A 23,544-nucleotide genomic window follows, 5' to 3' on the forward strand; every position below is an offset into this window, starting at 1 on the left:
ATTCCTTGTCATTGTAGTAAATTCAATTATTTTATATCAATAAGATTGGCTAAAGCTGTGCCCCAGGTATCTTTAAAGACATATATACAGATAAACTTGGAGACCTTATTAAGTCACAGACTCTTAACCTATTCTTCTTCTAGATCTATTACTCTACCATAGCATCAAATAAATGATAATAAATCAAATAAAAATGAATTTTTCTACAAGTTTCCTTTCTATAACAATGATTTGTATTGAATTATTTTTTTCTGTTTCTTATTCCATAAAAAGACTTGCCACAATATTACTATAACTTGAAGAGCTTTGGTTTATCTGCTTTAGTAATGATAACATCATTGGAAGAATATAATTCAATAAAAATGGTTTAGGTACTTTTAATTCAGTATTCTCAAAAATGCCCTCAGATGCTTGTATCATTATGCCTACAGTGGATTTGTAAAGTAGCAGGAATTTCATAAGTGAAGATCATTCTGTCTTCTTATTTCACTTGGTTTTATAAATTGGCTTAGAACTTCTATCTCATTGATCATTACAGGGTCGACAAGGGGTCAAAGGTGATGCGGGAGAGCCAGGACTTCCAGGCCGATCAGTAAGTTCATTGTTGCAATTTCCCTTCCTGTACTTATCAAGTAATATTTGAATATTTAGCTGTTTGGGTCCCTAAAAAACTAAAGTTTGTCTATTTGCCCTTCATCATTTCCCCTCTGTGCACCCCAACCCCCACTCTACTTTTAATCAGCAAGAATTTATTGATCAACTGATATTCTGGTTTCAGATTTCTTGCCAGAGGACTGCCTCCCAACACTTTTAAAAATATTTTACATTTACAAGTGTCCATCTACAATGAAAAGTGCAAGAATGCTTTCCTATTAGGAAAAATTTCCTTGTTTCACTTAAATTGTTCATTTTTTTATAGGGATCACCAGGCTTACCTGGCCCACCAGGCCCCATGGGGCCCCCAGGAGATAGAGTAAGTTTCTTTTTTTGTTATTATCCTATTTTAATAGATGAATCTGCCTATTAATTAAGACCTAATACAAATTAATTTGCTCAGAAAGAAAAGAGCTGCTTCGTTATTTATTAAATTAAAAGCCCAACGTAATTGGGAAGTATCCAGCTTTGGACCATCCCAAGGTCCATGGTTGGTGAGATTGTATGGGAACCATTACAATTTTTAGCTTTAGTAGCTTTGTTTATGATGGAAAGGGGCTCTGGGTAAGTTGCTTCAAATGACTAGTAGAAGAATATCTTTCTCTTAACAATAAAATTAAGTGCATTAAAATTTGTGTTAGGTGCTAGGGACAAAAAGACAAAACAATGAACAGTCTCTGCTCTCAGTCAGCTTAAAGTTTAGGGGGAAGACAACTTGTTTGAATGTAAGTATATAAAACCAAAGTAGTTAGTGAGAGAGGGTGTAGTAGTTGTGGGGGAGGGATTAGTAAAGACTTCATGTAGAAGGCAGTATTTAAGTTACAGCTTGAAGAAAGGGATTTTATGCAGCAGAAATGAGGAGAAAATGCATTCTACAAATAGAGAATGGCCAAGGTAAAGGCAAAGAAATGGGAGATGGAGCATTGTATGTAAGAAAAACTTTGGCTTTACCATTGAGTGGAGGAGGGAGAGTGCTGCATAACAGTACACCATGGAGACAAAACAATCTAGAACTGTGAAACATGCCACTAGATGTGCAAAAAGTGTGCATAAATACACTAAAGGCAATCACTTCATGATTCTTTTGGACATAATAGTCAGCTTTTACCCAATGGTAAATCATTAGGACGGATAATACAAAGTGGTCAAAATTATGTTCATGGTCCTTACTTGCTGCCACAGCATCTTTAGTTTCTGGTAGCAGATGAGTCAAGAAAGGGCAATGAAAATCATGTCCAGTGTACATGCTTTTGAAGGAACACAGCTATGCTTTTGGTTAGAGGAAAAATAGATTGGAGAAAATAGTCTGAATGCATGGATTGTAGAATCATCAATGCAGAACTAACTAGAAAGAATTTACGAAGCTATCTAGTTCAACCTCCTAATTTTACAGGTGAATAGATTGAGACTCAGAGGTTAAACAACTTGACCAGGGTAACACAACTAGTACATGTGAGAAGTGGGGTTTGACCCTAGCTCTGGCTACAAGTCCAAATACTTTAACATGGATAATTTTTTAAAAATGTGTTAGGCAGTTATGGAATCTAAAGCAGATCTGTTGGTATGATACGCTCTATAAATAAAGCTAGAGCCACAAATTTGACTTCTGTGCACATAGTATGTGAAGCTGGGTGATAGGTTATATCCATTCTATGCACCCTCACACACACAGCTCCCCACCCCCACCCCTTAGAACTGCTAGTAGGAGCATCTTTGGAAATGAAAGATAGCCATAGTTAAAATTATCATACAAAAGACTACAGACAATGTAGTCTGTAGCCCTTCCATGGGCATCAAAAGCATAGCCCTTGCAACCAGATCCACTATTTTTGTGATGGAAAATGGTTCCATAAAGCAATTCACAGGCAGCAACCTGAAGAAGACAGCTATATGGCAGGAAGAAAAAAATGCATGACAGTAATCTCAAAATATAGCATTCTGACTGGTAATAGAAGAGAAGCAAAATAAAATGTGCTATGACCAGATCTGTTCATGCTATATTACCACATTTTGCTTTCTCAGAGGGATTCCAGGAAAAAAAAAACATTTACATTACATCAAATGACTCTAGAATGTGGTGTGGTTTTCCATTTGTTTGGTGTGTGTATATGAGTGTGTGTGTGTGTGTGTGTGTATGTGTGTGTATGAGTGCGTGTGCATGCGTTACAATACAATCTTTTCCAGTGAAACTGATGCTCTGGGATTTAAAATAATTTCCCCTAAGCGCATGATTATTTGGGGGTAACTTTTCAGCCTATTTTTGAAAAAAGAAGTAGATAAGTTTAAATTAATTAATTTCCTGTTGTAAAATCCACTCACTAATAAGAAACATGGATCCTTGGGTTGATGCGTCCCAGAGGAACCAGATCATTGATAAATTCTAAAAGTATTATTAAAATTATCCCTACTTTTCTGTAAAATTTGAAAAGGAAACCTCCTTTGGTAAAACATGCAAGACTTTAAAAGAAATGATCTGACTCAGAAATACTCAGCCGGATTTCAGGGGACTATAGTTGGGAGCAGTTGCTAACTGTGCAAGAGGATGACTCATTCAAGGCCAAGGCCATCTGGCAGCATAAGGAGAAAAAAGAAATCTGGGGCCACTGGAGAATAAAGGAGACAGTGCAGAGACATGATCTGACTCTCAGAGTTGATTCTTTTTTTTTTTTTTGAGTCAACCCATTGAGATTACAAATCATGACGTTAAGAGTTAGATTAGGAAACATGGACCAATAAAAAATTAACTGCTTACTATGGGGAATTCCTCTCTTGGTGGTGGGGAAGGGCCATTCACTAGCTTTCCCATCCCACTGCTTTTGTGGATAAAAATCCACATCAGTGAAAGAAACAGTCCATTGACACATTGTCTTGTAGTTAGAGCAAAAAAAGTGATAATTTTTTTTTCTCACAAAGTTGTCAGCTGTGATGATGGCATCTATCTCTTTCCCTTTGTTATAATTCCTTGATGTTTATTCCTCTCCTCTTCCCCTGCCCCCAATCCCTCTGACCTCATTTCCCTTATGTTGTGGTTGTTGTAGGAGTTGTCACATCTTAATTCCTCCCCCTATGCTAGTTACTCTCCTTTCTCCTTAAAAGGTATTGGTCTGATCAACCGCAACTTGACTCTAGCACAGTGATGTCATTTTGGTCCTCTTTGAGAACAAAGGACAACAACCATTGAGATATTTCTTGAAATTTGGTTGAGCCAGGGGACTAAGGGCTCAAACTGTTGATGTCACTTCCTCATCACATGAGTTAAAAAGAAGCCATGAGAACCTGGGGGAGGATGAATGAGAGAGGGTCTCTCTCAAAGAGCCAGGTCATGTCTCTTCAGTCTCCTCTATTCTTAAGTGGCCCCAGATTTCTTTTGGTTGATAGTAATGGGTAATGGGTAATAGGTATGATTTGGCTGGGTAATGGGTAATGCAAGCAAGTGTATTTGTTCAACTGAATCTGTTCCCAGTATCCTCTGTGTCTCTCCTTGTTGAATATCCTTCTCCTGCTATGGCTAAGTGAATTTCTTTTGTTAATTGTTGAATGACCTACAAGTACCTCATTTTGTTCCAATATCGAACTTAAACTAAAAGACGACTGATCTTAGGCTCAGTCCACAATACTGGTCAATATCTGTATACGTTTGTGGAAAGGGGTGTTTTTGTCTATATCAGACAACTACAGAAGGGAAATGAATGAATTATGTTTAGAAAAGAAAGAGCCTCGTTGACTGTTGTAGTGTGATTAGAACTCTTGAGGTGTGTTTATTATTTGTTGTTCCTGAATGAGCACAAACAGATGATATGATTTACCTTTTATAATATATTCAAATTACTTTGGAAAGCATGTCTTTGTGTCTCTTGTCATCATAATTAATAAAATCATCTTTATGTCTGCCATTGGCATTAACTTCTCCTTTTCTCATTTTAATGATTACATTAACCTGTAACTATTTTAATTTCTTAAATAGGGCTTTACAGGAAAAGATGGTGCAATGGGACCCAGAGGCCCTCCTGGACCACCAGTAAGTAGGATAATATCAGGCCTACAATGACTTGCCTAGTGAAATCCATTTCTCCTGTATGGTGTGGCACAAACCAAAATGAGGTTGCTTTGAAAAAAAAAAGTCAAACGCAGTGTTAAAAAGTGCCTGTGACAATGGTCTATTAAAATAACATTAACTTCAGATTCAACAGATGATTCATATTTTTAAAACATCCATAGAAACTTCTAACTTTCAGAAAAAGATATTCAGATTTTTTTTTGGTTGTTTAACATCTAATCTCCACGTTTGGGATTTGGGATGGAAAGAGAAGCCCAAATTCTGATTAGTGTCCTTTTAGTGTACATAACCCCTATAAAGCAAGCTTGAGCATACTAGATATATTTAATATTTTACTAGAACAATGACTTTCAAATGTCCTTATTTGATAAGTATGTCATTCTTTGCAAATGGCATTTGTTTTGAGAAGATGTTTTATTTCCTACTAATATTTATGGCACTTGAATTCAGCACAAATCAACTACAACTTTTTGAAAAAAAATTCACAAAACTTTTGCTTTAGAAATCCTATGATTTATTCTTTTCTCTTCTGGGTAAATGATAATTAAGTCGACCTGGACTGAGAAGAATCTTTCCAGAGAGGGAAAGATGGAAAATGTATTTGGATATTAGTTCTAGAAAATATGAAAATGTTAAAAATTGTACTAAATGAATTTTAATTTGTGGGATCATAGCAACATAAATTTGGAGCTGGAAGGTACCTAAGAGGCTGTCTGGCCAAATTCTTGTGCTTTAATATCATATAATAAAGAGATTTAAAATGTATAGTGATTATGCATTCTTCATAAACTTAAATTTACAAAATTGAAGAAGTAGGACATTTATTTGCTTTGTCCTGCAATTTAGAGAAATTGAAGGGTGAAATACCTCATGTGTGACATGGCTGCATTGTAATCAGCAATATTGCATCCCATTTATGGCAAACACAGTCAACCCAAATCAAAAGAAAAGGAAATTTCAGGTTGCTGTGATTGTGAAGTCTGTGTATCATCAGGAACAGGAAAAATTCCCATGGTCTAGATAGGGTTAAGAATGAATTATATGTTAGGGAAGCTTTGGAATTAGGAAAATCTGGCAGAGAAAAAAAATGAGCTACTAAGTAGGAATTGTCCCTAACTCCTGAATAGCTTAGGACGGAAGCCCTATCATAGTACCCAATGTATTTTGAGGTCAACCACCTTTTCAATCTTTTCCTCACTAAATGTTTTCAATTTTATGCATTGAGTTTCTTTTTTCAACTCAGAAGAACAGATACTATTTTTTAATGGAAATAAGTGGGGAGAAAAAGAACTGAGTTTAGAGAAATTCATTTTATGGCCAGATTGGCTAGAAACACTCTATTCTACAAACTAAGGGAAAATGTAGCTATCTAAAACAATTTCACTTCAAAATAGGACTGTCCAGAAACATTTTGTGCTTTTCCTATTATCTTACAGTATTGTTTTATTCCTACTCTATACATAGTCATGTGCTATGTATTTTAAAAGCTTCTAAAGTGAGTCATAATCTATTAGTTTACTTTACATGGGATTGTTATTTGTTCATCATACCATTCCATTTTTTCTTCTATTTTAGGGCAGCCCAGGGTCTCCAGGAGTCACAGGTCCAAGTGGAAAACCAGGAAAACCCGGAGACCATGGGAGACCAGTAAGATAATGGCCTAAATTTCCAGAATCAATCCATTATGAATTCAGATAATAAGGATTATTGACCAGGCTTTGAAATATTTATCCTATCTCTGCTTCATTGTATGAAACACATGTTTAAGCCCACAGACTTAATTTGCAACAGTTTCATTTCTAAAGTATCTCTGTGAGTGGTTACACATATTCTCGGATGGAAATTGTGGTCTTTGGTTTTCATTAAAAGGAGTGTGGGTTTTTTTTTTTTGGTGTGTGCCAAGATGCATATTTCTCCACTGTATAAACACTAAGAGCTAGGTCAGCAGAATGTGTCTTTTTATTTAAAATTGTATGCTGCTGAAGACAGTAAAAGACTGGATAGTGACAAAGGGCCCACCAATCTTTGTTTGCAAATTTCAAGTCTTTGACAGTAAGTCATTTCAAGGGCTATATATAGTCAGTACTTTTTATCATCAGGTTGGAATTTGTTTTCCTATTTCAGAAATACTCTCAAAGACTACTGCCAGGAGTAAAAGAATTTGCATATGTTCATCTTTTAATTTATTTTTATACAATGTCATCTACTGGATAAAATGTTGAATTTTCCTACCTCCCACATAATTTCTTCTGCCTAGCTAGACATTTGCTTTGACTGACTAGTTGGACATTTCCTTCTATGTTTTAGAATAAGGATCTTCCGACTTAGTCCTGAGGTTCACATGAGATGTGCCAAGTTCAGCAATAGATATAAAGGGACTGAGTCTTCTCAAAAGACCGATCAACACCATTATCACATCTGTAAATATGGTGTCTACATAGCATGCAAGTTCATAGAACAAACAGAATTACCATGCCTATGCCAGAGCATCAGAGAATCTTATTACTCACTCGGCCAAATTACTACCTGCTTAAACCAGTTACTTATTATACCATCTTATTATACAAGTATAGGCATTATTAAACCAAATATTAGCAACATGACATAGTGTATAGCAGTCTGGCAGGAAAGCCTGGATTTAATTCCTGTCCTTGACATATACTGGTTATATGATAGTCAAATAGTTAATTTAACAGTGCCCCAAACAACTTTCTCAGACTATAAATTACAGAGGATTTGCTGACCTTCGTTAGTAGAGGGAGTTTCCAGGGTGGAAGCTCCCCACACTGATGAATTCATAGATAAGGACCAAAAAATGTATGGCGTTATACCAGTTTCAGAGCTGAGAAAATGATGCTTTCCCCCTAAATTTTGTAATGCTACTTACTGTTAAAATTGGCCATAAGTGCTCAGTGTTAGACTAACTTTAAAGTATGTGAGTTCATTATCATGATGAGGTTATGTTTGATATTGTCTCATGTTTATGTAGGATTAAGTATGTGTAGTAATAATGGAAAGATTGTTGAATAAGTTAGTGGACAGTATTTATACTGATCATAGCAGGACATTAATCATCATAGTCAAAAGCCCATGAAGTCTTTCTACTTCACAAATTTTGTTCACTTTTGCTATGATCCAGAGAGAATAATTTTATGCAATTCTATTACTAGAGCTTGAACTTTGAAGGAAAGATTTACTGCTTTTAGGTTATAGTGACTTGTGAGCATAAAATGGATTTTTTTTAATCTAAATTTTAAAATTAAATTTTTTTTTAAATTAAAAGGACCAAATCTTGGAAGTGATATTAATCACAGATTCTTTATAGAACAATAGATCAATAACTGGAGGTGTTCTTAGAGACAATTTAGTCCAATTCCCTCACTTTAAAAATAAAGAAATTCAGGCAAAGTGATTTGCTCACAGTAGGATTTGAACTCAGGCCCTCTGACTCCAAATCCAGCGCTCCTTTTGCTATACCATGCAACTTTGTCCTATATAAGGGTTAACGATTCTTATAAAAGTCTAGTGCCTTAGAAAAGGAAGGAAGGATTGGCCTCTCCAGGTCTGTGGAGCAGAACCTCTACTAGAGAGATCATATACTATTTCTCATTTTTTATTTCCCATCCTTCCAAGAGTCAAAGCAGGGTGAGTAAGGAGAGAGTCCTAATTAGGATAGCAAGGCCAGAGGAGAGGGAGTTAGGAGTAGATTCTTTTATCTCCCCCTCCCCACCCCCATCTTAGCATTTGTAATGGTCCATGCTATTCTCAATGTGAGTCAAGGCCCAATTCCGTACAAAATCATCGTAGGTATCCCACTATGCAAGATAGTCAACTGTGGCATAAGAAAGATGTGCAAGATAGAATTCAAATGCACTAACTTCATTTAAAAATTGTTTGTATCCCCTTTCTTGGTATCATTCCTGGGATCAGCCCTAGGTACCCATTTTTTTTTTTGCTGATAATTACAAAGGAAGAAATATTCTTGGTTCCCTGCACTAAGGTAATCAGTGTGACAAAGTGCTTCAGAGACATAGTAAAAGGGTTGGACCAGAGTGTATGTGGGCATTGCAACAGTTCTAGAGGCCAAGGAGTTTCTTTCCAAAAACAGTGATATTCAATGTGGAATCATCATAGCATGGGTGGGCAGAAATACTTTCCCTTCAGCTGGCTGGCCAGGATATTCTCTCTCTGAAGGAAGACTTTGACATAATGATCTATGCCTTCATTAAGCCAAATTGGATGACTGGAGTGTGCTTCCTTGGCACTATAGCCCTAGAGAAAAGGAACCACAAGGTTTCAAAGCCCTAGCAGGCTTTGTAACAATCAATTAGCAGCATTTCTCTCAATAATTCCATGCCTGATTTTGAGCATCTCCCGCCTCCAGTCAGAGCTTGAGCATCAGCTCTGTGTCATCTCCAACAACCATTTTCAGAGAATTGAATTTCTAGCAATAATTGTTGGTGCCCTGGAGATAAATTCCTCAAGAGCAGAGATCAGAGCTTCTTGAGATGGTATAAAATCGTCTGCCAGCTCCTAGAGTGTGTCATGCAGGGTCATGCACCTAGGAAAAAAAATTACATTTTGATAGATAAATATGTTTTTCTCTGTCCTGCTCTCTGTCCATATAAATGTTATTCCTTGCCTACTGGGCACTGAATTGTTTTTCTAGTAGGGCTGACAATCCTTGCTGAATGATCCACCTTCTGTTATTAGGTTCTCTTTATAACTAAGGCATGCATGATAGATGGTCGAGTTAGACATATAATCTATGACTGTGAAAGAGCACCAAGGCCTTATAGGGGTCAAGCCTCTGACTTTTGCCTCTCGGTATACTAGTCTGCTAGAGGATCATATAATTGTAGATTGAAAGCAGAAGTGGGCGTGAGAGGCCATCTAGTCCAAACAGATGACATTAAGAGATAAGGAGATGAAGTGATTTGACTAAGGTTACACTTGGGGAATAAAGAACAAGACAGGATTTGAACACAAGTCCTCTACCTTTAAAGCTGGGCCTTTTCCCATTGTACAATAAAATGTAACATAACAATATTCTTCATTAAATTTTCTTTACATGGTTTATAGGATGAACAGTACAGGATAGGAAGTGCTCATAGGATTACAGCTTTTACTTCTGCTCATGAAATTCATGAAAGATGAGGGTCTATTTGAAAATTTGAAATTTGAAAAAGAAAAGTAAGACTATGTATCCTAATGCCAAAAGCCCCAAATATGAGCCAAGCTGCTAACATTTTTAGAAGCAATTATAAAAGTTGCATAAGGATAATGTGATCTGGCGTGTAAGTCCTAGATTACTTAAGATTAGATTTTCAGTCTCTTCTATCACTTCAAAAATTTTTGACTCTGAACATTCTTTAGAATAATGTGGAATCATCATCATTGCTAACATTTATATGGAACTTTATAATTTGCATGTTCACATTTTTTACACACATTTGCACCTTTTTTTTACACATATTTGCACTTTACATATGTTTAACTCATCTGATCCGGACACCAACCCCGTGAAATATGTGCCATTTTACAGATGAGGAAACTAAAATCTGAGGTTAAGTGGCTTACCCAGGGTCACAGAGATAGTAAATGTTTGACACAGGTTTTAAGCTGAGGGCTTCCTGACTCTTAAGTCCACCACTATCCACTATGCCACCATCACGAGAGTTAGCCTGACATAGTGCAAAGAACACTGGGCGTGGAGTCTGAAGAGCTAGCTTTGAGTCTCGACTAAAGCTTTGTAACCGTTTGACTGTGGGCAACTTGTTTGCCCTCACTGATCCTGTTTTCTCATCTGTAAAATGGGATAATAAGTCACTTATACAACTTACCTGCTAGGGACATTAGGATAAAATACACTTTCTAAGCCTTAAAGTGCTATAGGAAAGGGTAGCCATGACATAGTGAATAAAGAAGGAGCCTGGGAATCAGAAAACCTTGGGGTTAATCTTACCACTCGCTAGTATTGGCTGTGTGCCCGGGGCAATGGGTATTAACCCTCAGTGCTTCTGGCAACTCTTTAAGGCTATCTGCCAAGTCAGTAGAGGGAGTTCTTCCATCTGACGTTTCCTATGCCAATGAAATATAATAGCTAACATTTATCTAATACTTTCAGATTTTCAAATCGCTTCACAAATATTATCTCATTCAATGCTCACAGCAAGCTTGTGAGGTCAGTGCTATTATCATCCTCATCTTACAGAGGAGGAAACTGAGGCTGGGAGAAGTTAAGGGACCTGCCCAAAGTCACGTAGCTAGTGAATTTTGGAGGCAGGATTATGAGCTCAAGTCTTCCTGACTCCAAATCCTGCTTACTACCTCCTGTGCCAACTGGCTGCCACAGGTCTTATCGGAATTAAAAATGTTATATAAATGCGAGTTGTTATTATTCAAATGAAATAATAAACGCTATTTGCTTTAGGGCCCGTCTGGATTGAAAGGAGAGAAAGGTGATAGAGTAAGTATTATTTAAAGCTTTATTTACAGTTATTTAATGTGTTAAACATTAATGGTCTGAAAACATAAATGCACCAAGCTAAAGATCTCACTTATTTTCATTATTAAGGGAGATATTGCTTCCCAGAACATGATGCGTGCAGTTGCGAGACAAGTCTGTGAACAACTGATCAATGGTAAATGAGTGACAGTGTCCAGTGGGGGGGGGAGGGCAGATATGAATAGAAAATGATTTCTTTTGTCCTTTCTTCCCTCCTTAGAGGAACAAGCTCCCATGATTTTTTTTTTAATGGTAATACCTTCTTTCCATTAAAGGCCAGATGAGCAGGTTCAATCAAATGCTGAACCAGATTCCAAATGATTATCATTCAAATCGCAATCAGCCTGGACCCCCTGGTCCACCAGGCCCACCAGGAAGTGCAGGAGCAAGAGGAGAGCCTGGACCTGGAGGAAGGCCAGGGTTCCCAGGGACTCCGGGGTTGCAAGGACCACCTGGGGACCGAGGTGGGTAATGAATGCATTTCTGCTGATTTACCATTTCTTCTGTTGATTAGAGGAAGAATGCAAAAAGCAAGACTCTGAGTATCATCTTGCAGAGGGTTGGAAAGGATTAGACTACATATCCTTCTTTAAAATAGAATGTTCTGGAAGTCCTGGCAAAGAAGCTACTTTTGATGATAATCCTGTATCTTAAGGCAAGGCCTCAGGTCACACAGCTATATATCTTAGATAACAGGAGGCTTTTCAGGTTAGCTCAGTCAAAGGCAAATGCTTTTCTGAAAACAGTTCTTAACAGGGCAACTCTCTCTTGGCTCTCAGTGGCTTGCATGTAAGAGCCATGACTTTCTTAATTAGTGTGTGACCATGAGTAACTCAAGTGACCTTGGTAGCATTTTAGCTTCAAATGCAAGTTCTTCCAATTCAGGACCTGGTGTTGTCCTTGCATTTTTGTTTAAATTGGATTTAATGGTAAATAAATATGATTTTTAAAAAAGGAAACATCTGATTTCAGATGTTTCAAAATAATTGCATGGATGCTGAGTAACTATGTTAGTTTTGTTAAGATGATAGTTATCGTTCTATGTAAAAATTAGATTTTTGTGTAACTGTGGTTATTTTGGCATTGCCTTGGTATATGAGTATTCTCCAACCTTTTCTGAGGGAGGGGGTGAGTAGGTAATAAATTTTAATTTCTTTCATGAAAGGAATACTATACACAAATTTCAATTCCTGTTTTATACATTTGACATGTTTGTTTCATTCAAAATATTTTCCCTGACTTGTGGCCAGATTTGGTCCTTGGATGTGGGTCTGGGATTACGTACAAATGGCCCAGAAAGAATTTGGCCCAAACACGAAACTTCTGTGAAAAATCAGATTCTTTTTTTCACAAAGGAAATGAATTATTTGAATCAAATATTATCAGTGAAGGTGAAAAATATCAATTTCTTTATTTCCCCCTCTTCCATCTCATTCTCAATCTCTTTCATCCTTTAGGATTGCCAGGAGAAAAAGGGGAAAGAGGCATTGGATCACAAGGACCCCGAGGTTTGCCTGGACCACCTGGTAGGTTTGCTGCTTCTCAGGCTTATGAAAGTAACAATAGAAGTTCTCAGATCCTACTTTCTTAGAGTCACACAAGTCATTCAGTCCCTTTAGCATTGGATATGGGACTATATGTACTTTATCATGTTTTGCTTAAAGAATTATTTATGTGGCTACTTTAAAGTTAGTGTTTTAATGTGTGTGTGTGTATGTATACAGAGAGGCAGAGATAAAGAGTGATCTTAAGGGAAGTTTAATTATATTTTATGAAGTTAAAGGAATAAAGGTTTGTAAAGAACCTAATATGTGCAAGGCACTGTGTTAAATCACTGTATATAGAAATGAAGTAATGATGGCTAGTATCATGAAATATTACACTTTCCATTTTTAGGTAAATTGTATTGGTTTTGTTTGGCATCATGGCCAGAATTATGTTCATAGGATTCATACAGATGTAGAGCTAGAAGGGGTTTCAGAAGTCATCTGGTCCAACCCCCTCATTTTATAGATGAGGAAATTAAGGACAAAAGTTGTTAAGTGATTTGCTCAAGGTTACACAGGTATTTTGTAAAGGAGCCAAATTGGGATTTGAATTCAGATCCTCTGTCTCTGGAGCAGCTAGGTGGCACACTGGATAAAGTACCCAGCATAGAGTCAGTAATACTATTTTCCTGAGTTCAAATCTGGCCTCAGGTACTTCCTAGCTGTGTGACCCTGGGCAGGTCACTTAACCTTGTTTGCCTCAGTTTCCTCATATATAAAATGAGCTGGAGAAAGAAGTGGCACTCCAATATCTTTGCCAAGAAAACTGCAAATGGGGTCATGAAAAGCTGGACATGACTTAATGACTGAATAAATGTCTGTCTCCAGACTTAGTGTTCATTCTACTCTGCAATCTAGCATTCCTAGAAAAGATATTCCCTCTCAAATGTTTCTGCTACCTGCCACATTATTTCATTCACTGATTCTTCATCAACATCTTGGCTGGAATGATCAGTTGTCCCAATCTTCCTGCCTTCAGTTGTCTGAGTTAAACATGGTTTTTAAATTATAACATCCACGAGAAGCTTGAAACAAATTGGAGTCTCATTTGGTTAGAGCTTTACGTTCCTGTTCACCGTAGTATGATGTGGTCCAAAAACAACATTACCTCATCCGTCTTGGAGCTGTTGAAAAGGAGAATTATATACTCCTGAGTAGTTTTAATTACAATCCAATGTGGTTGTCTGATAGAGTTGTTTCCCTTGAGATATTCATATCATAAAGAGAAAAGGAACAAACTAGAACATTCATTGATGTCTGTAGTTTGGTCCTAATCTGGCCAAATCACTTTTTTTTTTGTGAATAGAGCCCTTAAAATGACCATGTTCTGGGAAGCAAATGTTGATGAGTCACCGGCAAGGAGGTCCCATCACATTTTTGGTTCACTCTGGTGGTTTCATATGGAAATATTTTCTTACCATATACTAGTATATTGTCTAGACAGTAAAAGTGCCAACTATATTATCTTTAGGGTACTTCAGTTGTATGTGTGTGTGTGTGTGTGTGTTTGAGAGAGAGAGAGAGAGAGAGAGGGAGGGAGGGAGGGAGAGAGAGAGAGAGAGAGAGAGAAAGAAATATGTATATTCATTTACATCTCAAACCAGGTCCACAAGGGGAATCCAGAATGGGTCCACCAGGATCTACAGGCTCAAGAGGTCCTCCTGGTCCCCCTGGTCGTCCTGGAAATTCAGGTATCCGGGGTCCAATTGGTCCACCTGGATACTGCGATTCATCTCAGTGTGCCAGCATCCCTTACAATGGTCAAGGATACCCAGGTATGTGGTTGCTATTTTAGGAATCTGCGTTCAGTTTAATGAGGTAGCCTTCACAGAAATACTAAGATGGCAGGATAGCTTGATTTGAAGATAACTCGATGACTGATTCTGTTAGCCATGTAGCTTGAGTGTGAATTAGGAAAGTGTTTTCTTTAAGTTCCTAGAGGAGTAGGAATTTATTTTACTGTATGGATTTAAGGGGCCATTTTCTTCTTCTCCATATATCCCCTACCCCCCATCCCATGATCACCAATGACACTGTAGTCTTTCACAGCACAAGGGTGAAAATATTACAGCTAAGAATTTTTTTCTTCTCTTTCTATTGGTAGGAGAAGGGGGCATGCCTGTCAGCTCCAATCATAGAGTGTCAGGATTATTTATACAAAATTAGTACGTGAATTCAGAATTACCAGTAAAGTGTCTTATAACCTGATGCAGACAACTGAAAGTAATTCGCTATCCCACACTATCCATGAGTGAAAGCCAATTATATTAAAGTTCCTGAAGCTATTATTTGAAAAAAGCAACATGTGTGGGGGTGAGGGGTTGGAGGACTGCCATTGATTTCTGACCACAGGAGGCAATCATGCCTGGTTTGGGCAGGATAATTTGACTCAAATGACATTAACAGTCAAGTGTGGTATTGTGAAATTTTCACTTGTTTGCCCTGAAAGCATCTCACCAGTAGTAAAAATGATACAGCTGTTGGGTATTGTTTGCCACTACCAAATAGTGCATGACTAGATGAATATCTATATATCTATGTAATATGTATATGCAACAAATTCCAAATAGTGATAGATCTCGAAAAATGTATTTTTATACAGCACAATATTCCAATTTAATTTGATATGAATGAGGGAAATTAATATTCTCTATGCATCAATACTGTTGCCAAAGTTAGTAAAAATTATATAGATATATGGATATACCTTAACCATTGTGTATTTAGATGAATGAAAGTAGATATGTTAATTTTTTTTTGCACAGCAATTCAACTTTTAAAAACTATCATCTTTGACCTGTTTCAGGTTCCGGCTAACAAATTTTCTAAGTCGCCAGTGCTGCTTACAGTTTGAATACATGAAAATCCTGTTTCTGAGATGTTTGCGCACGTGCTTATTAGGAAATGAGTCTGTATGGAAATGTCATCACAGATATGGTTAATGAACCGCGTTGGCATCATAAAAAGGGGAGACTCTATATACTAACTCTTGAATGAGAAAAAAGGACAGTGGTGTCCACTTATTACTGTTGCATTTCAATCATAATGTAGACAACAACTGCAGATGGTAGTTCAGACAAAAACAACCAACTGAAGCCTCGTTTCTGAAGGAGGCACATAAAACTACTAACCAGTGGAAGTAATGCCATTTCAAGGGAAAAAAATTTAACCTGGTCAAAGAGAAATGTCTTCTGTAAATAATAAACTAATTGTGGCTTGTAAATGATTTGTATGGGATCCTGTCACTAAAAACACTTACCATTTCTATAAAAAAGCTTCTGCACCAAAGCCTGCTGCTTGCTGTCTGCCAGAGTAACACTGTAGGAAAACTTGTAGTCTCTTGCTTGTTAGCAGCGTATCTGAGTCAGGGCATGTGCCTTCTTTTGTATATGTAATCTTGTTTCGGTCCTGTAATCGCCATCTTCTATAGCAAAGTTTTTTTTTTTTAATAACTACTTCTTTCTGTTTTGCTGTAGTCATTGGTGTTTCTTGACCACCAGCTGTAACTCAATCTGATATGAGGAACAGCACCTGAAAATGATGTGTACTGTATATTAATCCCTGGTGATAGCTAACTTGTACAGTTGTTTTTGACCTCAAGAGTTCAGTGTTTAGATGCCAATCAAACTTCCCCTAACATGGCCAAGTTGTTCTTTGAACTGATGGTTTCGAATACCGTGAATAGCTATTTTGGTACCTACTGAAATACCTATCCAGGTATTATTACGTTTACAGCGCAATGGGCCCCAGGGCCATGGCCCTCTCCAGGTGTTTTGTGCAATGATTGTATTATAATCTGCTGGATCATAAAAACAAATCAACAAAAGGTTTCTTAAAGCCTTTTCATTATTCTCTATCACCCCCAAATTCTATGTGAAAATGGAAGTAATCAGAAAACTGTTAACTTATATATTTATGGTTTTGAAATTAAGACTGAATTAACATGGCGTAGGGAGGCTATAGACCTGTTGCTGTGCATGTGACTTCCAAATCGTGACTTAACTATAACGTTGAATCGGACAACTATTTTCAACCAGAGCCTTATGTGCCTGAAAGTGGACCCTATCTCCCTGAGCGTGAGCCCTTCATAGTACCAATGGAGCCAGAAACGACAGCAGATGAGTATGAGGACTATGGAGCTGATATGCCACCAGAAGGACACCCTCCGCAGATGCGCCAGAAAAGATCGTTATCGAGGAAACCGAGGAAAATAAGACCATGAAATACGTCTTTCTTTTCTTGATGCAGGGGGGAGGGTGAGGTGGGGATGGGTGGGGTGGGATGGTGGGATTTTCATTTGGGTCGTGTTCCCATTTGCAGGACTGACAGAATGTGCCCCTTTTCTGTGATATTTCCTTTTCAGCATTTCCAGATGATGAAACACGCCCCCACTCCCGACTGTCCAGCACCATGCTTTGGCAGGTTGTGTCATAGACGGGATGGGATCTATAGAAATAGGTTTACTTTTGAAATGCTTGTAAAATACTTCGCTTTGCAGATACTGGTTTGAATTCGATGTTCAGCTAGCCCAGTGCAGCAATGAAAATGAAAAAAAAAAATTAAATCTCCAAGCTTGTAGCTGCTACTTAGTTTGGGAGGGCAATCTGGATTTTAGCAATAGTCCTTTTCCGAGGACTTTTCCCCTTTCAAATGCTTATCTACGATTTAGTCAGTTCACCATTCATGTTACTGCCCTAATAAAACAAAACAAAACAAAAAGTCACTCCATTGCCATTATTTATCTTATTTTTCTCTCTTTAGTTATATTTTAGGGCATATACTGCTCTTATACATCTCTTTTACCAACCACAAACCTTAAGCAATGTAGCTGAAACCATTGTATCAACTGGGTACAGTTTTATAATGCCTTAAATCTCCTTGATTTAGACACATTAACATTTATGCCAAATTGCAGACAATCCTGCAGAGACAGAATTGCATGTTTGTGTTGTATATTTAGTATGGAATTTTTCAGAATATAATGTTTCCTAGTTATCAAAAGCAGTTGGAAAATGTTTGCAAGACTATGGAAATAGAATTGCTGCTTTTATATTTTAACTGCAAATTGTGAATTTCACTGCCTTATATTATTTATTTCTGAAACAAAAGAGGCATTTTTCAATAAAACTACTGAAAATTTGACATGGTCTGTTGACTCTTGGATGGGATCTTCTTGACTCTTCATAATATTACTGCCATGAATATATTGGAGTCCTTGGAAACAGCTACAAATTTCCTTTTGCTCTTCTTACACTTTAAATTATGCTAAATATTTTTAGAGCTTCCATGTTATAGCTCAGCCAAAGAAAGTGAGGGCTATGAAAATCAAACCAAACAAAATGAAACAAAGAAACAAACAAAAACCACCCAGAGATTCCAGACTTTATTAGGAATGTAAATGATGTGTGGGCTGGTTGAGAAAATAGCTAGGTAGCCTAGGTTACTCCCAAACAGGTAGGTATTCTCAAGCAATCCACCTAATTACTTTTGTAATTATTCCCCTATTTTATGCAGTGAATAAAACATTTTATGTGCTTGGTACAGATTTTTAGACCTGGTGGCAGCACCTGTCCTCTGAACTTACATGTTGATTTGGTTGAACTTTTGATTGTCCTACTTCCTTTGCATCTCCAGAACCTTAGTTGGCTTTAGGTTGGTTTCTGATTATCAGGGCATCCTGATGTTGAGTTCCTTCATCAGGAAGGCTGAAAGAGATGGTCAGATTTCTCTTAGGTTGACCCTGAAGGATCACAGGGGTCAAGGTGCAAAAAAAGAATTTTATTTTCAGTTAATTGGCTAGTTATCCACCTTTATATCACCAATGAACTGATTCTCTAACTTATTGCTCTGAGGTCACTAGTGGACCATGGAAAAGGGGATAGCATCATGGACAATCCAAATTAATGGCTAAATAAAAATGAATGTACATCTAGTTTTGAGATATAGATTGCCAATAGCAGGTTTCTCTTATTGCCCTGAAAGAGGACTCCATTGTGTTTCCTCACTTTAAGACTTTGTTTCCCTCAGTGCCAATTATGATGCAGGTCTTTCTTATGCTATAGAGGAGCTGGGAGCTGAACTCAGGTACTTTGACTCCAAACTCGGCATGCCTTCTGCTGAGCCTTGCTCCCTCTCTATATAATTATATATAAAGCATTGATCCTCACAACAACCCTATGAGGTAAATAATATTATCTCCATTTTTCAGATGAGGAAACCAAAGCTTGGGGAGATTAAGTGATGAATTTCCCATTGGTCACCCAGTTAGTAAAGGGGTGAGATTTGAATCTAGGTCTTCCTGGTCTTCAATCCACTGCTTTATTAATTATTTTTTCATTTATTCATTTCATTATTCATTTATTCATTCATTGTTGTTGTGGAATTGTTTTTTAGTTGTGTCTGACTCTGTGACTCCATTTTGGGTTTTCTTGGCAAAGATACTGGAGTGATTTGCTATTTCCTTTTCTAGCTCATTTTGCAGATGAGTCAACTGAGGCAAACAGGATTAAGTGACTTGTCCAGGGTCACACAGCTAGGAAGTATCTGAGGCCAGATTTGAATTCACCAAGATGAGTCTTCCCGACTCCACTGTGCCACCTAGCTTCCATTAAGCCATGATGGCTAATGAAATTACAAAGAAGCCTCATTTGTTCAGGAAATAACCTGAAAAGAACTTTTATTATTATTATTATTAGCATTAAACAAAGTTCTTGGGCAGAGTTCAATAAGAGCAAACACCTGGCAGAATGTGTTGGCCTAGGGGTTACTTTGCAAGACTGATGCTTTGCTGAGAGAGGTGGTGATGGAAATTGTTGCCTGTCATCAGAGTGAAATTATTGTAACAAATGTTTTCTCGACTAGAATAAATAAAATATATCAACTGGTAAATACCCACCATTGGAATGCTACCTACAACTCTAAAGCAAACCACATGTGAGATGTTTTTAAGAGTTAGTTTTCTGATACACACATATGCACATACCTCTGGAGGCAGCATGGGGTAGTGTATCCTGGGTTCAAGCCCCACTTCTGAAACATGCTGTAGGCTATATGTCCCAGGGTAAGTCACTCACCCTCTCAGTATGCCAGGCAACTCTCTTACACTATGAATTGTATAGCAGGTACTGATCTTCATTAACAGAGGAAGTTTGTTCATTAGAAGTTTCCTAGACCAATGAAATCACTGGCCCAGACCACATTATTCAGATCTCCGTCTCTCTGTGTCTCTGTGTCTGTTTCTGTCTATCTGTCTATCTGTCTGTCTGTCTATCTCTTTCTCTCCCTGCCCCCCTCCACTGTCTGTCTCTCTGTCTTTGTCTCTGTCTCTGTCTTCACATAATATATGTACGTATACACACACACACGTACATACACATTGCCTTTATTGTAACTATCCCTGGAATATTTCTTCACATTCTTCGAGTGAGCAGGTACAAAGTGACTCCATGTACAGGTGGAACCTTTGAATTCCAACTACAAAGGCAATTTGTCACTGGTGTTTTCATGTGCCTTTCCCCCTTAAGATTATTTTTCATTATGAGCATCTCCAGTCTCTCCAGGCATTTTTCTTTTCTCTGTTCTCAACATTTCTTAAATCTCTCCCACTTTGCAAAAAAGTAGAAACCTGTCATTCACAGTAAAAACAGTTTTGAGGTAGACATTAGAAATAATTCCTTTTGGAAACTGTAAGACTTATGGTAAATATTGAGGTACTAGGGTAATACCTCAATCTATTTGTGAGTATTTCAATACAATTCTGCATGGAATTGGGGAATGGACAAGACAGCCTCATTAGATCCCTTCCAACTCTATAACTCAATGAACTGTAAAGAATTAGGCTTGCATATTTGGGAAACTTTTTGCAGAAGATGATAAATCTTGCATTGCATTGTGGTGGAATTAATCCTATGCACAAGATCCCAGTTTCTTGCACAAATTTTAACCTTTTTCTTCATCCTGTATGGCTGATAGACACTATTTTAAAAATGCAATAAAAATGAAGTCTTGCAATAATAGTAATGGTAATAGCTGCCATCTATGCGTCATTATTTTTATTTTTTTTCATTTTTATTTTGCAGAGGGGAAGGCAGGGCAATTGGGGTTAAGTGACTTGCCCAAGGTCACACAGCTAGTAAGTGTGTCAGGTGTCTGAGGTCGGATTTGAACTCAAGTCCTCCTGACTTTAGGGCCGGTGCTCTACTCACTGCACCACCTAGCTGCTCCTATCTATGCATCATTTTAAGGTTTATACATTTATATACATTTGATCCATCTATCAATCCTGCAAAATGGGAGTTATTATTACAGATTTGAAGTTAGATTTTAAAGTTTAGAGGTTGAGTGAGTTGAGCTACTAAGTGTCTGAGATGAGATTTTAAGACCATGAATTAATTAATCAACAAAAATTTATTAAACACCCACTTTGTGTGAGATACTGTGGCACCGGGAATACAAAGACAAAGCTGAGACAGTCTCTACCCTCAGGGACTTTGTTCTCTATCGGGAGAAACAAGAAGTGAATTTGTAAGTAGATATAAAACATATGAAGTAAATGCAAAGTAATTCTGGTGAGTGGGTATGTGTTAATGGTTAGGACAGAGGATTAAGAAAAGTCTTATGTAGGATTGTGGTACTTGATTCTTAACTTTGAAGGAAAGCAAGAATTCTAAGAGAAGATGTAAGGGAGGAATGAATTCTAGGCATGGGGGAAATGGCCTGGGCAAGGACATAGAAATGAGAGATGGAATGTTCTGTGTGATGAACAGCAAGAAACTCAGTTTGGCTGGACCAAAGAGTTCATGAGGCAGAGTGAAGTTTAATGAGCCTAGAAAGGGAGATTGGAGCCACTAACTCCAATTCCAGTGCCCTTTTCTACACCATAATAACAGAAAAGGAAAGTAGCAGCTACATTTGCATGACAACTGTCAAAAAAGATAGTTGTCTGACATTGTCCCACATTGTTCCCTGTTAAGCTCTCAGCTTGTGTTTCTAGTTTATCCATCTTCTCTCCTACGCACTTATTTTCCTAATGTGCTGCTAGTGAGATGCTACTAAAGTCTTTCTCAAACCGATGAAGTGAGGACCTGAAAATACCAATGCATAATGCTTAATATTCTTCGGTTTTCTAGTTGGAGGCATTGACTCATTTTCCAATCCTAGGAGGAGTTTGGGACAATGGGAAGAGTCTTGGCTCTGGAGTTAGAGGTCCTGGGTTCAAATTCTGCGTTGCAAATGACTGGAGTGACTTTGAGCAAGTCACTTAATCTCCCTATGTGTCAGTTTCCTTTTCTGTAAAATAGAGGGGTTGAAGTTGGGGGCCTTTAATGTCTTTTCTAGATCTAACTCTACTTCTATGATCCTTCTTCAAAAGAAAAAAAGAAAGCACTGACTGTCTCCTTTACAAAGGTCAGCCATGAATTGATTCTCAGCTTTGCATGAGAGATATCTGGGGATGCAGGTGTGTTACCAATGGAACCCCCCCCACCTGAATCCAAAGAGGAGAGAGTGGAACTTAGAATTTGCTCATAGTCTGTTACAGGAAGAATTGTCACAGATTTTTCCATCTTGTGAATTATCAGTTTGTTTTCAGTTACTTTGTTTACTAAGGCAGTGACAAAAGGCTCCATTAAAAAAAGTCATATCCTCAGAGCACCTACTGAATGCTACTCTCCTCAGTGAGAGTGTCAGAAGCTCCAACACATCTGTGCCTATTTTTTCTACATGTTTTAGACTTGGCTGAGGCTCCATTTTCTACGGATAGCCTTTCCTTGTCTGTCCCCCTTTCCCAGTTGCTAGTTGTCCTCGCTCCCAAACTCCCTCGTATTTATATTGCGTTTATTCTGCATTCTTTACATGTCTCCCTTGATAGTTTCATTTTTGCCTTTTAATCCCCAGTGCCTAGCACTGTGTGTAAGAGACACAAAGTAGTAACAATGATGATAGGTGGTATTTAAATAGTACTTTAGGGTTTACAAAAAATTTCACAAATTTAGCACGTTTTAGACTCATACCAATTTACAGCTGAGGAAACCAAGACAGACAGAGGTAAAGCGACTTGCCCAGGGTCACACACCTGGATTTGAACTTGTGCTTCACCTGACTCTAGGGTCAGTGCTTCATCCACTGGACTACCCAGCTGCCTAATAAAGCTTAATAAATGCTTATTGATTGATTGATTTGGGTAGTTTTTATTTTGCGGTGAATGCTCAATATTAATAGAAATGATCAGAATAAGAATAGGAGCTGGACCTGTGACTTCATCAGTATAAGGAACTTCTAAATAAGCAAGCTCCATCTGTTAATTTAAGGTCGCACCTTCTCTTCAACTTACTGTCTTAGGGAGTAGCCTAGAAGAACCCCAGGAGGTTGTGACTTGTCCAGGGTCACATAATTACCATTTGTCAGAAGCACATTTATATAATATTTTAAGGCTTTCAAATTTCTTTTCAGAAGCACATTTATATAGGATTTTAAGGTTTTCAAAGTACTTTCAGTCACTCCGGAAACATTTATTAATTAGCTACCATATGCCAGACACTCTGCTAAGTGCTGGGGATACTAATAAGGAAAAGACAGTCCCTGTTCTTAAAAAGCTTACAATTTAATGGAAAATGACAACATACAAAAGAAAGTTGAAAATGGTGGTGTTGGAAGAAAAAGAAGATACTGGCACCAGGGTATGACGGAGAAGTCCAAGCAATGCAGCCAAGTGGCAAATGAAGAGATGGCTGGCGCTGCTTAAATGGAGGTTTTGGGGGGGGTGCATGGGTGGGGAGCTT

The 23,544-nt window shown here is 37.7% G+C and overlaps 1 protein-coding gene across 1 annotated transcript in view; it reads left to right on the forward strand.

Moving 5' to 3' along the window:
• The window catches only part of COL12A1 (collagen type XII alpha 1 chain), a 135,772-nt gene extending 118,765 nt beyond the window's left edge, over positions 1-17,007 (forward strand). Inside the window, exons 56-65 of the mRNA XM_036767144.1 lie at positions 539-592; positions 920-973; positions 4,619-4,672; positions 6,287-6,358; positions 11,145-11,180; positions 11,289-11,355; positions 11,495-11,683; positions 12,677-12,745; positions 14,371-14,541; positions 16,804-17,007. Of these exons, the coding sequence (XP_036623039.1) occupies positions 539-592; positions 920-973; positions 4,619-4,672; positions 6,287-6,358; positions 11,145-11,180; positions 11,289-11,355; positions 11,495-11,683; positions 12,677-12,745; positions 14,371-14,541; positions 16,804-16,988 (951 nt within the window). The 3' untranslated portion in view covers positions 16,989-17,007. The remainder of the gene's footprint in view (positions 1-538; positions 593-919; positions 974-4,618; positions 4,673-6,286; positions 6,359-11,144; positions 11,181-11,288; positions 11,356-11,494; positions 11,684-12,676; positions 12,746-14,370; positions 14,542-16,803) is intronic.
• The last annotated feature ends 6,537 nt before the right edge of the window (positions 17,008-23,544 follow it).

This window comes from Trichosurus vulpecula, chromosome 7 (genome assembly GCF_011100635.1).
Source record: "Trichosurus vulpecula isolate mTriVul1 chromosome 7, mTriVul1.pri, whole genome shotgun sequence".
In the NCBI taxonomy this organism is placed as follows: Eukaryota; Metazoa; Chordata; class Mammalia; order Diprotodontia; family Phalangeridae; genus Trichosurus; species Trichosurus vulpecula.